Raw genomic sequence first — 17,380 nt, 5'->3', positions numbered from 1 at the left:
AATAAAAGGGAGAGAAATAATAGAAGCAAAATCCTACAGAAAGAAAAGATATAATGGTCTGATGAGTGCAGATTTTATCTGAAATTTCCTGAAATAATGTAATCACACCCTAAATGAACCATTCAGCCTCAGTCTGCATACTTGCTTGGCATTTTGAAAAAATAATACCACAACATGCTTGAGCACTCTTCGTATAGACTTTTAAATTTTACTGACCTTAGCAGTAATTTATTTTATCAACAAAGAAGAGGATGGCATTTGAAAAACTATGTTTATCTTTATCTTCTGATTTTATATTCTGGGCAGATGTTAGATACCAGTGGCATAGATGATGTCCTGTCTAGAAGCCCATTCATAGTATCAAAGATAACATGTAGTTATGGCTAGACATTTCCAAGGAAACTATGCATCTGTCCACCTGAAAATAAGTGAATATCACACAGAGAATTGACAGACACCAAGCAAATTAGTTAAATAAAACATTGGTCTATATTGAACACTAGGAAATTAAGCAATCTGGTCAATAATATTAACAGTCCTCCTAGGGCAGAAAGAGTCATTTGCTTACCTTATGAAGATGCGACTTTGTGAAGAATAAAAGTAAAAGGCCATGCCCAAGGATTGTTAGAAAGACTCTTCTCATACTAACTCTCATTTCTGGGTGCCCACAGAAGTGAGGGCCATCTCTCTTTCCTCAGGACTCCGGTTTTCAAAATGTAGTTTGAGTCTATCACCTGCTTCAACAGCTCCAGCAAATGATTCTCTTAAGGGCTCTTTGTGCCCTACCTTGAGCTGGCTTCTGCAATCCACATAGATGGACTTGTCTCCTTCCCCTAATCAAGCCTAACTCCAAATTAGACATTTTCCTTCATCAAACTCAACACCAATCCCTGCTTTCCTTAAATTCCGCTTATAAATCTTGTTTACATCCAAAATTAGATCTAATGAAGAGGAAACTCTTGGTTTTCTCATCAAACTTCTTTTCACTACTGTACTCCCCTATTATTATCTAGAAACATTAATATGCCATATATATACACACACAAACATTAATATGCCACATATATAAACATTAATATGCCATATATATTATATATATATATATACACACACACACATTATTGATTACAAAGTGGGTAGTGCATGACCATCTGGATATTTAGGGTCATTTTTTAGAAGGGGTGCTTGATATTATCTAGTACATTTGGTTGTTTACATGAGAAACCGAATCTCAGAGAATTTAGGTGACTTGTGCATCCACACAGAGGATTTGGGGCTGTAATCCAATGTTGTTTTCAATATACCATATTGCCTTGTTTTTATTCCCTCTCTGCATATGGCACTGTGCTAGGTGCTATAGAAACATTCCCCAGGACCTCTCAATCCAAGAACAACACTGTTGATACACCAGCATGAAAGGGACATCACACACAACCCAACTGGCACTCAAGTCTGCACCATGCAGTTATTTATATCATGTAACACCATACCATCTCCTCCCACTCGCCCTCCCTCCTTCCCTCTCTCTTGTGTTCAATCTGTCGCTGACTCTGGCTGCTCCCTTCCCTGCGACAGTGCCAAGGGCTGCTTCTGCTGCTGTGGAGGCTGTCTTCCAACAGTTTACTCCCTGATGCAGGCCCGGATGCCTCTCTTTAAGGAGCCTCCACCTCCCAACACTCTCCCTCCAGACACGCCAGACGTCCCTGGCAGCCGCCACCCCTTCACCTGCCATCCTGACCATGTCACTCCCACCCCTGGGACAATGTCCAGAAGTGCCCTGAGCAAAAAACAGATCCCTGAGTGAGGAGACTAATGGGGAGCAGGGCCCCTGAGAACAGAGGGCAGGTGCCAAGTTGCAAAGAAAAAATGAAATGAAAGACTTTAGAGAGAAACTAAAAATAAAGAGAATGTGTTTTAATATCCCTTTGGCTGATTCATCTTTCTATGGCACCAGAAAGAGGGCGTTACCCTCTACTCACAAATGCCTTACGTTTTGTTACAAGGCCTCTCTTCCCACATCTGAAAGAGTAAAATAACAATAAGAGTGTAAGTACAGGAGATAATGCTGGTGGCATAGCTACAATCTCCAGGCTGGAGCCAGTCTCAGCTTACAGTTTTTGTCAGTCTTTTAAAAAAAAAAAAAAAAAAAAAAAAGAGATAGCTAAGGCCCATGTATGTGATTCCTCAACATCCCTTCTTATTCCTTCTCTGGCTGTCTGTTTTCATCTCATTCAGGCATGGGTCCAAGATGGAGTAGTGATTAAGCGGGCCTGGTGATATTGTATACCGGGTAACTGTTTATTCCCAAAGCATGGCTGGCAGGAGAGGGAGCCCTGGTTTTCAGTCATTCCAGGGAGGAAATGAAATGCTAATACCTAGCCTACCATAAACTCCACAGTGGCATAAACCTTGCTCAAAAGTACATCAGTGAATAAAAAGAATGTCAAAGGCTGTCAGTAGCAGGAAAGGAAAGGAAATAGAAAAAGAAGAGAACAGAATGAGATGAGGCACGAAGTAGACAGAGATGAGAGAAATACTATGCTGGATGAAAGTGATTGGGAAACCATTCTGATCATGTGTTTCACCACACTCATCCCAGGCCTTGCAGCATTGTTTTGAAATAAGAAGCATTGACATAGATACCAAAAAGTCAATGATTTTAACCAGTGGATTATTTGGGACAAATCAAAGGTAACAAGGGGTCAAAATAAGCCCATATGCCTTATTTGATGTGATTGAAAGATTCATTTTCATAGTGTCTATTCTAGATTAAAACTATTCAGACCAGTCTATACAACAGAAAGTTTGGATATTCTTTCAAAAGAACAGCTATTCATTTACTTTAGTGAACAACAATATCTAGAAAGGCCGTCTGCTTCAATCAAACTTTGGAAAGGATGCATTTTTAAGATTAATGGAGAAAGAGGATACCTGCCCAACTAGCTATGTTAACCAATTCAACACCATAATAATAATAGTTAACATTTATGTAGTTTACCATACACCAGCCACTGTGCAAAACACTTTGCATACATTCTCAATCTTCACATGGGTCCTGGGAGGTACTCTTATATATCCATTTTACATATGAGGACCCGAATCTTAGACAACTGAGTGCTTTGCCAAATCAAAGCTTAATAGTAAAAAAGTGGTAGAATCCAGACTGTCTGGTTCCAAAACTTGTGCTTTCAGCCACTTCACATATTGCTTCTGTCATTGGTATGACAGATGTCAGAGGCAGATCATACTCAAATTCTGTAATATGTTCTAAATAATACAAACAATGTAACTAGAAAATGGTAGCTAACTTATATAGCAGGTCCTACTGAAATAATTCAAACATAAAAATGACCTCTTGGCATTTGATTATCTTTCACCTTAGACGTTGATAAACCAAACCATTCCCTTAGGACAACATTTTTCTGTCCAGCAAAGCATTTCTCTTGCCAAAGTATAATTTTGTTGGCTACATCTATCTCCTCCAAGCCCTGGAATCAGACCTAAGCTAGTAAATTGTGCTGTCCTGGCAAGATGCTCATCCTCCAGGGCATTGTATCAGGCTAAAGTAATACATCATGTTGCTTCCCACTCTGTCTGCCCATTTCTCCAAAGAGTCCTAAAACAGTAATGTTTCTGCTTTGAATCTCTTGCTGTTATTGCCCCTAGGACTTGCACTTTAGCTTCCTGGCCTTGGAAACCAAGGTGAGCTGAATAGCACTCTTTTCACACCTGCTCTTGACTTGGGTTTCCAAAAGAAAGGAGGCTCTCAACAAAGGGGCAGTCCCATAGAACTCTGCTTCATTCCTTTTAGACTCAGAGAAACAAAGACATTGACTTCATTGGGTAACAGAACACTTTCGTCTTTTGGGTTATGGGGATTTAGTAGCTGAGAAAAGTTGCTGAGTAGTGAGGGTGGGGCAGGTCATAGAGAGCCATAATTCCTAGAAAAAGATGACCTCGTCCAATTGAGAGGTAGTGAGACCAGCAAACACTGGCAATTAAAAATTAACACAGGCCAAAAGTGAAATCGATGCCTAAATTTGATAGGTTTTCGAGAAAAGTTTATGACATGCAGTTCATAGAAAAGAGAACATTTTCTCAGTGTTCACTTTTACAGATGCCAAAGGTCAGTCTTACTTGGAAAGATCCTTGCACAGAAAAGCAGAAATGTACAGGGTCTCCTAGCAAAGTATAAGGCAGGCAATAGACATATTAGAAAATCTTTTTTAAAAAAATCCTAATTTCAAAGTGTTTTACAGCAGCTTTGATACCACAGTAATTCACTTAATTCCCTAATATGTGTTTGAGTATATGTGTGTACATACTCATGTTATTCTAAATGTAAAAAGATGTGGCCAGTTGACAGTAGTAAAAGCTTCTTTCCATATCTTTACTAAGCACATGACAATGTATAACTCAATAACTGCTTTAATTCAAGTTGTGATTTCAATAGAAAAAAATTTAAAGGCAAAATATTGACTGTCAAAAGGTTTTAAAGTAAATGCAAATCCTATGAATTCTGGAATTATCAACCATTCAATGTATTACATTGGGGTCTTGGTAATAATATAATCACAATTTTCCTTATATTAGAAATTTATGAAAGGACTCAAGTTTTCCTTATAAAGCCATCAGAGATGTAGGAAATATTGGGAGGTGATTCTCCCTTTTCCACAAATGAAAATAGTAATTAAAATGCTAAAATGAAGGCTACTTTAAGATTATTCATATCTTATACAATTTCCCTACTGGTATCCCATGCAAAATAATGCAAACCAAATGAATTTATATTAAATAAGGCAGCCCAGGGAGAAAATCTTGCCCTAAAAATCTAACCGTTCCAAGTTATTCTAAATTGGCAATGTGTCTGGAGTTCTGAAATAAATAACTGGTGTGAAAAACCTAAGTTTCCAGATTCTTCAGATCTGAACTGTAATATTTGGTTGTGTAATCAATCCTTAGTTAATCTAAGTGAAATGCAGATTCATTTCTTATTAGCTAATAATTTCATTTGTGTTTTTTATCAGACACATAATTTAGCATTTTCTAGAAATAGCCCCTAAAATCCAAGTTAATTGTCTTACCTCTTTTTTCCTCCTTTCAAAAAAAAAAAGTGATCAACTTTGGAAACTCTTCCTGTTAGCAAATTTCTAAAGAATAGTTTTATTCCTTAGAAATCAAAGAATAACAAATGTATATCTTAAGAACTAGTTGTATCCCAACTCGAAAACGTTTGCATTTTTTATTATTTAAATACTGACTCTTCAAATCAATGTCTTCCCTTTCCAATGACAGAGTTGAAATAGTTAAAATAAAACAAGCAAGATGGGAAGTTTCAAAGGAAATTAAAGCTGAATACATTGTGTCAACTGCATTCCCAGAAATCTATAAGAAACACAAACTTAGGCAGCATCAGTAGAGGAGGTAGTACCATTTTTACCAGCGATGAACGACCGGAGTCCTTTGTTCTAGAAGTGATGACCCCAGTTAAATCTCAGCATTACACATTTCCCTTCAGAAATGGAGGAGAGCGAATTGCTTGCATCCATGACAAAATGTGAGACTCAGCTAATTGGTGTGGTTTTGATGATGCCACAGTTCTGCCCAAAACCCTTGTAACTAGCAAGTTTGCCCTAAAGATTATTGAATTACTCCCCTGACCATGCATTATTTAAAGGGAAGTGCTGTTATTATAGAAGCCAGCTGTTTAACCATTGGAATTCTGTCTGTTGGCCAGCTTTTAAGATACAGCAGTACATTGTAACTAAACATTATGTCTACTCATGGAGGAGTCAAAGTCTAGGTTAGGTGGTGGCCAACTTGTCTGGTAAGCAATCTTTGGTCCACATGCTATGAAACCTTTGAAGCAAACTGACAAAATAAATATATAAATATATAAATTTTCAATGTCAAGACTTTGTCAGCAAGAAAAATTATGTGGCATGTTGTACATGCCTATTCATTCTAACAGTTGAGTAAGTGCATGAACACTTCATCACGCCAGTACAACAGAACTCTTGGACCACACCTTGCTGTAGAAGGGACTATATGCACCTGTCTTTTCTTTTTTTTTTTTTTTTTTTTAGCATCGAGTAAGGACAATTAAAAAGTGTTTAGAGCATCTTGGGGAACTTCAAATAGATAGAAAACAACTTTTCACCTTCTACATTAGAATATATTTGAACCTCTTTCTTGAAGTGGTTTCCAACCATACTGAATATTGGGCCCAAGCCAGTTTTCTCCTTAATCTCTTCATTTGTTATAGAATGTCTGGAATAGAAAAGACCATAGCAGTCATCCACTGTGTTCAACATAGGAATCTTCTGCTAGGATCTCTGACAGACATTTATTACAGCCTTTACTGAACTGTTTCCTGCAATGGGGAGTTCATTACTTTTCATTGAAAGCTGTCCCACATCTAACACTTGTAAATTCAAATTGTTAGGAATGCTTTTCTTATATTAAGCCAATATTTGTTTTTCATTCACCTACCAGCTCTGATTCTGCCCACTGGAACAGAATTATACAGCACCAAATGAAGAGTTTCTCAAGGCAAAGATAGAACAATTAGTTCTATCTCATTTAAAAATTAGTCGAAATGACAATAGTTATAATTTAGAAGTCATTAAAAATAACTATTTATCTCAAATAGGAAAATGTCAAATACTGAAGCAAATTGTTTTATTATCTTTCTAATAAATTACATTGTATCAGGCTTCTAGTTGTAGACCATAGCAGCAAATATCTTTATTGTGGTTCTGGAAAAAGAAACAATATGTAACATTTGAAGATATGGAACAAAACTTTGACCTTCAACTGTGATCTTTCAATTGGTGAGAAATGAGATTTTTGTTTGTTAAATATTTTGATGTAGAGCCAGAAGAAATCAAGCTTACAGGGCACTTCAAAGGACGAATTAAACTTCAAAAGGCAATAGGTAAACACTTGTTATATTCATATATTCCCAATGACGTACAATAAGTCCATTGTAGACATTATGAGGAGACAAACAAAAACATCTCTCTAGGATTGTGGCCACTAGAGATAATTGGTAATTATATTTATGGCAAAATCTAAGTCTGTATACCACTATTTCAACAATATTTTTTAAAAAAACAAACGTAGAACAAAAGATCAACTTTCTCTATGGAACACTGCAGAAAAGTCCTAAAATTCTCTGTACCTAAACCCATCGATCTACAGACTAAAAAGCATGAGCTCAGAGTTTAGATGAGCTCAGAGTTTGACTGAGTCATATCAAACTCTGAGCTCATTTAAGCAAGGTGATAAACCAGATACCTGGTATTTCCTGGGGTTTTTTTTGTTTGTTTTTTTGTTTTTTGTTTGTTTGTTTTTTTTTTTTTTGCTGTGATGATGATGACTTTCTATTTTACAAGAGGAAACAGACATGTGGTGAGTTTCATGGTTGTTTATAGTCACCAAGCAGCGAATATGCGATCATAGAAATGATCTCTGCCATCCCAAGATGAAGGTTAGTGTCTTCCTCTTATAGCAGACAAGGAGCTCCAGCACGTGTGGGACCTTGGAAGCAGAATTAAGTTAGAGGAGCTTGAAAGGGAAATACTAAATAGGTCCTGGAATCCCAAAGCCTGCCCTTATCTGTCTTCAAAGGCTAACCACGAATTTTGAAATCAGTTGTTTCTGAGTTGGCTAACCTTGAAAGTTTCTGGAGCTCCTCCTACTAGCCCACCCCCCAAATATCAAGTTACTATTTCATAATCAACAAACGAATCCCAATTACATCCCATTAAGAAATTTATAGTTTCAACAAAGGGCAATCATTACCTGTAATGGACAAAAGATACAATGATCACAAAATAGGCCAAGTCACCTCTTCCTTCCTTCCCACCCCCAAGAGAGAAGCCAAAGAGTATCAGCTGTGCTTTACTGGCTAGCCACTTAGCAAAAAGTATGTAGAAGTCCTTTGCGGATTACAAAGGACCGTGTAAGCCCATTTGTGTCTTTCCTCTAATTTATAGTTCCAGGAAAGGATTATAAAAACAAAAAAACAAAAAAACATTGTTTACATTGCTCAGGGGACCCGCTGAGGCACGGCTTGCCAGGGCCCAATCCCTCCCAAATGCCACAGCCATCGAGACCCCACAGGGTCTGCTCCCAGAGCTGCACAGCAGACCCCGCCCAGAAAGACCACAAATGAACCCTCACTGAGTTACTACCTCCAGCTGCCCTAAGAATGACAATAAACCTGCCTTACGGGAGGAAGCAGCCACCAGGATCCTGTGCCAAGCATCAGGAAAGCATTTGGGTTCTTAGAGGATGCCATGAATGCTGGCCCTTCCAGCAGGGAGGCAGCCAAACTGGTTTGGTAGCAGGCCATTACCATGGGCCTGATCTCCCCCAATGAGGGAGTGCAAAATACATGAGGATTCTGACTTTCAAAACCCTATCCTCAAGTAATGGTGTCATTATTACAAAAACATAGACTTGTGATTTAAAACATAATGTTTTCTTCTGTCAGAAATTAAGATTGAATACATGTCAGATTAATTAATTGGATTCTTCTGTGCCTGTGATTTATAAAATGTCTTCCATAAAGCCTAAGCATCCATGGAGAAGACCAGCAGAGACAAGGGAAGAGAAGAAAAAGCAAGTTTCTTTTCCTCTGCCCTTGCCTGAGCTAGAACAGAACCACATGAAAGATGGACATTTTGTTCACTGTTTCAGTTTGGTGGTTACTTGATAAGAAATAGAATTCATTGTTCTGGTCTCTTGGGATGATAAGAGCGGGAGCCCTACTAGATTGGTATTGTAATTAGTTTCAAGTCCCAAGACTTCTGTATACGGTCAATAATGACAATGCTTCTCCACAAACCACATAGGACCCTGGAAACGGTGCTCATAGAAAGCTGGCTATGATTTATTTAGGACCTACACTATATGTCAGGTGCTGTGCTATGCATTATTCATACCTGATTTCATTTAATCTTCAAATAATTCTTACAAGGGAGATATTATTAACTCCATTATATAAATGGGCGAACTGAGGCCCAGAGAGCTTAGTGACTTTTCCAGAGTCATATAACAGTTCTCCTGGGCTCCTCAATGAGGCACTTGGGCTTTGCAGCAAGTAGATCTGAGTTTGCATCTTGACTCCACGATTTACTGCATGAATGATCTTGAGCAAGTCTTTGCCACCTCTGAGTCTCAGTTTTCACATTAGTAAAATGAGGAGCCCTTTCTAAACTTAAAACCTCCTTGATGTTCAACCTGACTATGTAGTCAGAGCAGTTACACAAAAAGGCAAACATGTGAGCTGTCCTGCTTATAAAAACAATGCAGAGTTGCCAACAAGATTAAGAAAACAATGCACAGTCTTCTTTTAATATTTCTATCATCCTCTGAGCCAATATATAAGAAAAGAGTAGGACTGGGCATAGACAAGATCCTTGCCTACAGGTTGCAAAACTTGGGGAGAATTACCACAAATAGCGTGGTGAATGAGTTAGTGCTAATGAATGTGGTACAGACTCCAGGAGACATACTGGCATTCAGAAAGATCCGTGGGGTCAGGAATCATTGGGGAAGTTTCAAGAAGAGGTTGAGACATTGCAGAGTATGTAGGTTGACTAGATGTGGGGAGAGGCAGGAGCTGGGTGGAAGACTGAAGAAAACAGATTCCACCCTAACATGAGGCCACTCTGTTTGATTTGTACAGACAAGCCCACAGGGTATGGCTCCAGCAGTCGGAGGGCGCCTCAGACAGGCATCGTGGATGAGTGCTGCTTCCGGAGCTGTGATCTGAGAAGGCTGGAGATGTACTGCGCACCCCTCAAGCCTGCCAAGTCAGCCCGTTCTGTCCGTGCCCAGCGCCACACCGACATGCCCAAGACCCAGAAGGTAAGCCCACCTGGGTGGGATCCACCCATCCTCAAGTGGTCTCTCTCGTGCATGTGGGTGGGCCAAGCAGAAACCCTGCCCCATAGTCTCCTGGCTTACAAGTCAAAAAAGCTCATTTGCACCAAAGGGATGGATTACATCCTCATGTCCTCATCACTTTGGTCACTCTGCATTGCAAATTTCCCCTTCCACCACTATGGACGATGTGATGATTGGAAGATGTAACAAAACAGTGGCTAAACAAACATGGGCTTTGGTATCAGACAAAAGTGAAGTCCTGGCTTTCCCATACACCAGCTGAGAGCCTTTGCCAAATAATGTAACATATCCAAGCTTCAGTTTCATCAGTACCATTGGGTTAATAATAATATCTACCACATCAGTTGGTTGTCAAAATTAAGTAGCTTGTGCATATATTTTGAGATGCTTTACACATGCCTGCACGAGGTAATTGTTGGACCATCGTTAATGTCGGTCATAATTGTACTTAATAACGAAGCTTGTAACCTTTCAAGTTCTGAGATTCTGTAATCTTGCAAAGAAAATAAAAGGCTAATGGGAACTATTCAAAATTCATATTCAGTAGCAAACATAATTAAACAAGAAACATTAAAAATAGAAATTTCTGTTTGGCTATAAGAATGCCTAGAAGTTTGCAATGATCAAAATCTGCAGGCATCATTTTCTAAGAGCTAGACTGTAAACAAACCTCAGAGGTACCATCTATGCCATCAGAAGTACATAAAACATCCAATGCACATTTAGTCACTTGATCGATTTTTCTTGAATGAGTGAACGAATGAACAAAAGAATATAAGAGATTAAAATTTTAGCCATTAAATAGAAAACATACGAACTAAAGAGAAGGTAAAGGAGGAAAAAGAGAAGGCAAGAAAGTTGAGTAAGGAAAGAAATAGCTCTCATTTCAGTCTTTTGGGGACTCTGCTGAAAAAAGAAATGCCAACATGTGGTTTTAATCTTTGGAGCTAGAACTAATAATATTGTTCAAAAGCACAAGATGAGAGATCAAGAAGTTCACAATGACACCTTCGCTGCTTCCTGGTCTTAAACCTCAGCTGAGGCTGGAAGAGGACCATGGTGGCTTATTGGAGATGTGACTCCAGGGAGTCCCTCTGAAGGATGGAAGGGGACTGGGCAAGACCCAACACACACAGAACACAGTAGCCACTGGCCAGGCAGGAAGCAAGGATCTCAGAAAAGACTTTTAAGTGAATGTGGCAGGAAAGTGTGCTTGCTGGGGCAAAGGCAGATTCATTCTTTCTCTTTCCAGGTGACCCAGCGCCTCTGGGTTTCTAAATGGGGAGGGGGTAGGTGTCAAGAGATGCGTCCCAAAGTTCTGGAATGGTGGGTCTTATGACTGAGGTCTAGACCCCTCTCCAGCACGAGTGCTGTCTCCTGCATCATATGGAGCCTGGGCAGCATTCTGAACTCATTCAAAGGCTCTGTCTTCAGGGACACCATGGGAACCACTTGTTCTCAATGCAATTATTTTTGTGATGTTTACAGTATCAGCCCCCATCTACCAACAAGAACATGAAGTCTCAGAGGAGAAGGAAAGGTGGGCCAAAGACACATCCAGGAGGGGAACAGAAGGAGGGGACAGAAGCAAGTCTGCAGATCAGAGGAAAGAAGAAAGAGCAGAGGAGGGAGATTGGAAGTAGAAATGCTGAATGCAGAGGCAAAAAAGGAAAATGGAGGACAGGAGGACTAAGCAGACAGAGGCAAGGATGATGAGAGAGGAGCAGACAGCAAGAATGAAAAGCAGAAAATGCAATAGAAGAAATGAAGAAAAGTAGGCCTGCTGAAGCTAGATGATGATGTGATGGAAATAGAAGTAACCTTTTAGAGAATGTCGCTAAGAAACATGGAGAAAATGGAAAACAAAAATGTAATGCCCTAGAAAGCCTAAAGAAAGACAGTGGCAAAATGAAAAAAAGAATAAAATTATAAAAGAGGCAAAAAAAGACACACTATTCTCTGCCTCTAAAACACAATTAAATAAAAGAATTCAAATAAAAATTAAGGCTTCTATATGCATTTTTAAATTTGTATGAATCTGTTATGGAAGAATTGCCTATGTCAATATATGTTCAGAGTTAAATATTAGCCCCAAATGCTCAGCAAGACTGAATTGTGTCATAGAAGTTCCCAGATTCCCTTTTCCCGCAACGTCATTGGAGGCTGCATTTCTTAGTCAAGTCCAGGGTTTAGGCCAAAGGGCATCTGGTATTGCCTAAAACCCTGTGAGGTCTGTGAGGTAACTTTTGAGAAGAGGTCACTGCACTTTTCTTCATCTTTTTTGCACTTTGGAATCAGATATAAAAGATGTATAAGTTTGCTAGGGCTGCCATAACAAAGTATCATAGGCTGGGTAGTTTAAACCACAGAAATGGATTTTTTCATAGTTCTGGGAGTTGAAAGTCGAAAATCAAAGTCTCAGCACTTGCAAGAACCTTAGAGAAGGCTCTGTCATGGGCTCCTCCCCTCGGTTTGTAGGTGGCCTCCTTCTTCTCCCCCTGTGTCTTTACTTCATCTTCCCTCCATACATATTTCTGTGTCTAAACGTCCTCTGTGTGAAAGGACACCAGCCAGATTGGATTTGGGCCCACCCCACTGACCTCATTTTAACTTAATTATCTCTGTAAAGACTCTGTCTCCAAATACAGTCATATTTTGACGTACTGGGAGTTAGGACTTCAACACATGAATTTGGACACAATTCGGCCAGTGACAGAAGACTTCTGATGTCTGACGACAACCACTGCATTTTGATTACAGCTCCTAGAAAACACTCCCCTCTACCACCCCACCACAGATCTATTTTTATATCTGAAATCCTGAGTTTCTGCTCCATGAGAACCCCAGGAACATACTATGTTAGATCTGGAAGAGGCCTCAGAAATCATTTGGTTCAATCACCTTATTTTGAAGACTAGGACACTAAGATCCAGAAGTGGGTAAAGATGTGCTTGGGTTCTAAGCTGCTCTTCTTCTGGCCAGCAGACAACAGCACATAATCAAAGTGGGTCAACTAAGAAAGAATCCCAGAAGGAAAAGAGAGGGCAGAAATGCTGTGTAAAGTCATTACTAATTTAAGATTTTTCCACCAGAAGAAAAGGAGTGAATGAGAGCAAGAGTGCTGGATTTCCCTGAGAGTGAAGACAGTTAAATAGAATCACAGAATTCAGATTTTAGAGATCTTCTCTCTCAGATCCCTTGGTTTAATCAGTAGGATTGGGGTCTTCATAGATAATAAAGTAAAAAGTCTCGCCATCCTCCAAGTTGCGAATTAGAAGAGCTGAGAAAGGGTATAAGACAGAAGTTCTCAACCAAACAAATGATGACACTTTGGGGCAAGAATATGACTAACCCAGAAGTGAAGCATTTCATCCAGGTAATCTATTTTGAAGATGTCATGGTATAAAGGAACCTCTTTTCTGCCTGGTCCTCCATGCCCCTGCCATGCTTTTTATTCCAGGATCACCCTTTCTAGTGGTTCACTGAAAATCCAGGATTACTTAAATATGATGGACATGCTCAAGGCTCAATCCAGGAGGAAAAAGTTGGACTGAAGGCATGCCGAAGCCCCCCATGGGAGCCAAACCACTGCTGCTGTGGTTGCAAAGTAGATCCTGGCTTATCAGAGCAGAGAGAAGCCAGGCTGGTGCTTTAGCTCAAGTGGCCAGTCACCTTATTCAGGAGATGTTAAGTTCTCCAGCTAAGACATCCATGCTTTGGGACCAGCTGCAGGCAGAGGCCAATTCTTACGACAACCATCACCTTAGAGGAGCATATAAACACAGATGGCTCTTCAAGGGACCAGAATTCCATTGAATAACTAAGAATTCATGTCCTGTGGAAAGGTTTGAATAAACTATAATTATACCCAATCATAAACTTTATTCAAGAAGAACTAAAGCAAAGGCAAAGAGAGAGAGGAGAAGGAAGGAAGGAGGGAGGGAGGGAGGGAAGAAAGGCAGGAAGGAAGGAAAGAAGGAAGGAAGGAAGGAAGGAAGGAAGGAAAGGAAGAATGAAAAGACTTTCTAGTTAAAGAATGCTTAACTAGCAAACTACGTGCTACAAGACAGTTCTTTTCGGAATGAGTTTTACCAACTCTAAAGCAATTATCTTGAATGCCTACATGTGATTACTGAATAATATGAACAAAGAAAACAGAAAGAATCTATTATTATCTTTCCATTACCTTCTTTCTAGTGTCAATACCCAAGCATCTAGTGATATATAGCATATAATGTTGGTTGGTTGGATGGATGGATGGATGGATGGATGGATGGATGGATGGGACAAATGAGTGACATAGGCTGATGAATAGTGGTAGAAAGACACACCATGAAAACAAGTGTCACTGCTGAGATGAAATGATTCCTTATTCTCCTGCATAAGACAGTGAGGCAAGTACAGAGTGAAAAAGGAAAGGCATAGGAGCTATGTTTATACAAGTCTTGCATGTTTGAAATTTCCTTCTCTGGCCAAATTGAAATTGTTTAAGGACCTACTGCTACAGGTGGCAACTGGCTAAGAATTTCATAGTGAATGTTATATACCTGTTACTCCTCTTAATGTTTCTTTGAAGTAGGCAGAATATTAATAATCATTTAAAATTCCAGTGTTTCAACTTCAACTGTTTCCTAGGGCAAATTAATAATTGTGTGTACAACTAATTGGAATATGTATGGAATAATCATCCTGAAATGAAATTGGTGAAAAATATTTTTTTATTGAGCAACTACAATGTGCAAACCTCTGTACTAGGCATGAACAAGAGTTATAAGCATTGGAGATGCTAAAATATAGTCTTTAAGGCTTGGTACAGTGGCTCATGTCTGTAATCCTAGCACTTTGGGAGGCCAAGGCAGGCAGATTGCCTGAGCTCAGGGGTTCAAGACCAGCCTGGGCAACATAGCAAAACTCCATCTCTACTAAAAATACAAAAAAATTAACTGGGTGTGGTGGCACGCACCTGTAATCCCAGCTACTCAGGAGGCTGAGGCATGAGAATTGTTTGAACCTGGGAGGCAGAGGTTGCAGTGAGCAGAGATCCTGCCACTGCATGCCAGCTTCGGTGACAGAGTAAGTCTCTGTCTCAAAAAAAATAAAAAAATAATAAAATACAGTCATTAAGAGTATAAAATATAGATTCAGATTACCTGGGTTCAAATCTTGGCTCTTACTTGCGTTGTGGCTTTGGGCAAATCATGTAACTTATGTGTGCCTCAGTTTCCTCATCTGTTAAATAGGGGTAACAACTGAATTTACCTTATACAGTTGTGAGGGTTTATTGAGATTGTGTGTGTGTATGTGTGTGAGTGTAGAGTGTGCATGTGTGTGTCTGTGCAAGGAGTGGGAGGTGTATATTCCAAAACATATTATAGTGCTTAAAAAGGTATCTAGCCCATAGTAAGCATTATTAAAGTTTTAGTTAACATTATTTTACTTACCTCTGAAAATTGGAGCTATGTGAAAAAGAAGTTGGTCTCCTGAAGTAGAAGCCAGTCTTATGTCACCAAAACCTTCAAGCCCAAGCTTGCCAACCCTTTTCCATGATGTGGTAGTAGAGTTTCAAGCATGTGGTAGGAGAATAAGAGAACTCAATGACCTAAGAAACATTCCAACCCAGAGAACCCCTGGTTCTATGAATAATTCCAACTTAAATGGGTAGCTTGGCTGTCCCAAGTGAGAGCCATTGCTTCTGTTTCTGGATCATATAATGAACTTCCGGAAAACCACCATTTTTCTCAACTAGTTAAAATTAAATGTAATATGTGTTTTCATTTCATGGTGCCTGGGGAAAATTTAATTGTAGAATGAACTCCAGTTCTTGGTAGTTTTAAGTAAAATTGCCAAAATAAATAGAAATTTAGGATATTTCCAGGCTCACACAGCTTCCGGGGCACTTTCGTTTCTAGGGCTGCCAATCCAGTGCCTTTCACAAGCATTTGATCTTTCTTCAAACATCTCTTGAAAACAAACAAAACCTCACACAGCTTCTAATGTGTGCACTGTTTAAGGGTGGAAAAGGAGGCAAATAAATGAGCTCCCAAAGAGCAATTCCCCTTCTCTCACCTCCATCCCTTGAAGACCTCCCTCCCACTAAAGAGAAACATTGTTTTCTTAGGTAATAAATTCTGCAATGTCTTAAGACCATTAACATCCACTGGGGAAGATGAGGTCTATTCTTTTTACTTGCCCATAGGAAAAGAGTAGGGCTTTTTTGCAATATTCACTAGATAACACAGAGTTGACTTTTAATCCAAGGGCAACATTGATAGTCTCTAGTTAAAGGGGAAGCCTTCAGGAGCAATGAAAAGATTAGTAGTTTTAGATGAAGCAGAATCCAAATCCCTTTTTATGAGATTTGAAATACTCAGTTTGTATGCTCACCTCAGTACTTAAAGCCCAGTTACTGATTCCTTTGGCCTAAGCAAGACAGATCAATTTTTAAGGAGGGAGTAGCTGAGGTTAGCAAAAATTCTCCAGGTCCACTAAACTTCCAGACCTGCGAGGTGAAAATCAGCTTTTCCATCATCCCCAAAGGCCTAACTAGAATCAGAACTTTTCCCTGATGCCCACATATTTGAGGGTCCTTCTTTAATGGGACTCCTTAATGCCTTTAGTGCCATCCCATTTTCATCCAGTGACCAAAAGAGATGATTTAAAAATATAAACTTATGTTTAAATTCCAGAAGAGAGAAATGGAGATTGAGAACAGCAGGGAAATGATGAGAGACAAGGGACAAGAGGTTTATGAGTCCATGTCTGATTTTTCCAGAGAGCCCCTAAGAAAGTTCTTACCATACCAGGAACTCAATTATAACTCTCATTGCCTATTGTTAGATAAGTAACAGGAGCTAGAAAACATTTTGGAAATTCCCATCTTTATTTTATTAATTGTATGGTTATAGTTTTAAGAACCAGGGTCAAGAAGCTAACTTTTTAAAAAGTGGTAGTATGATGGTTAGAAATAGGAATGCTAAAGGTGCATCAAACTGATTTTAATTCTAAATGTCCTTGGCAGAAATTTAGAATCTGTAATAAACTATAGCAAACAGTTTTGAGGGGAAGGAGACTATTCTCCTCTTCGTGTGTGTGTGTGTGTGTGTCTGTGTGCACCTTTGTGTTCTAGCATTGTTGAACCCATTAGGGAACTGGGGGGGAAATACTTTCCAAAACTATAGGTGAGAACAGTTTCCTGGCTTTTCTTTCAGTGAAGGTAAATTCCTATGTAAAACTAATCATCATTCAGTAAAACTGCAGGATTCCTTTGTCTTCTCAAAAGCCTGTTTCTCATCCTAAATCAAAAATTATTCAGGAAATAAAGGGGCATTATTGGGGAGGTGGAAAGAAGTTGGTTTTCTTTTTATTGTATCTTTCAAGGATCCAGGGACTTTGACCACTTTTCATCTAATATGCAGAGAAGGATTCTGTAGATCCCTATCTATAGATTGCAGTAACTTTCCCA

General features: G+C 39.3%; 1 protein-coding gene across 5 annotated transcripts in view; it reads left to right on the top strand.

The window, feature by feature from the left end:
- IGF1 (insulin like growth factor 1) overlaps positions 1-17,380 on the top strand; it is a 78,477-nt gene that overhangs the window by 51,286 nt on the left and 9,811 nt on the right. For 2 of the 5 annotated variants that reach the window (XM_017893457.1, XM_017893458.1), the window contains exons 3-4: positions 9,698-9,879; positions 11,407-11,827. In XM_017893457.1, coding sequence (XP_017748946.1) covers positions 9,698-9,879; positions 11,407-11,631 — 407 coding nt within the window. In that variant the 3' untranslated portion in view covers positions 11,632-11,827. Of the gene's footprint in view, positions 1-9,697; positions 9,880-11,406; positions 11,828-17,380 lie in introns of those variants that run through there. The other 3 variants (XM_017893460.1, XM_017893461.1, XM_017893459.1) reach the window with 2 other exon arrangements.

This window comes from Rhinopithecus bieti, unplaced genomic scaffold, assembly GCF_001698545.2.
Source record: "Rhinopithecus bieti isolate Rb0 unplaced genomic scaffold, ASM169854v2 scaffold_23898, whole genome shotgun sequence".
Classification (NCBI taxonomy): domain Eukaryota; kingdom Metazoa; phylum Chordata; class Mammalia; order Primates; family Cercopithecidae; genus Rhinopithecus; species Rhinopithecus bieti.
Note: the sequence above shows the minus strand (reverse complement) of the source record. Positions and strands in the feature narration are given on the sequence as shown.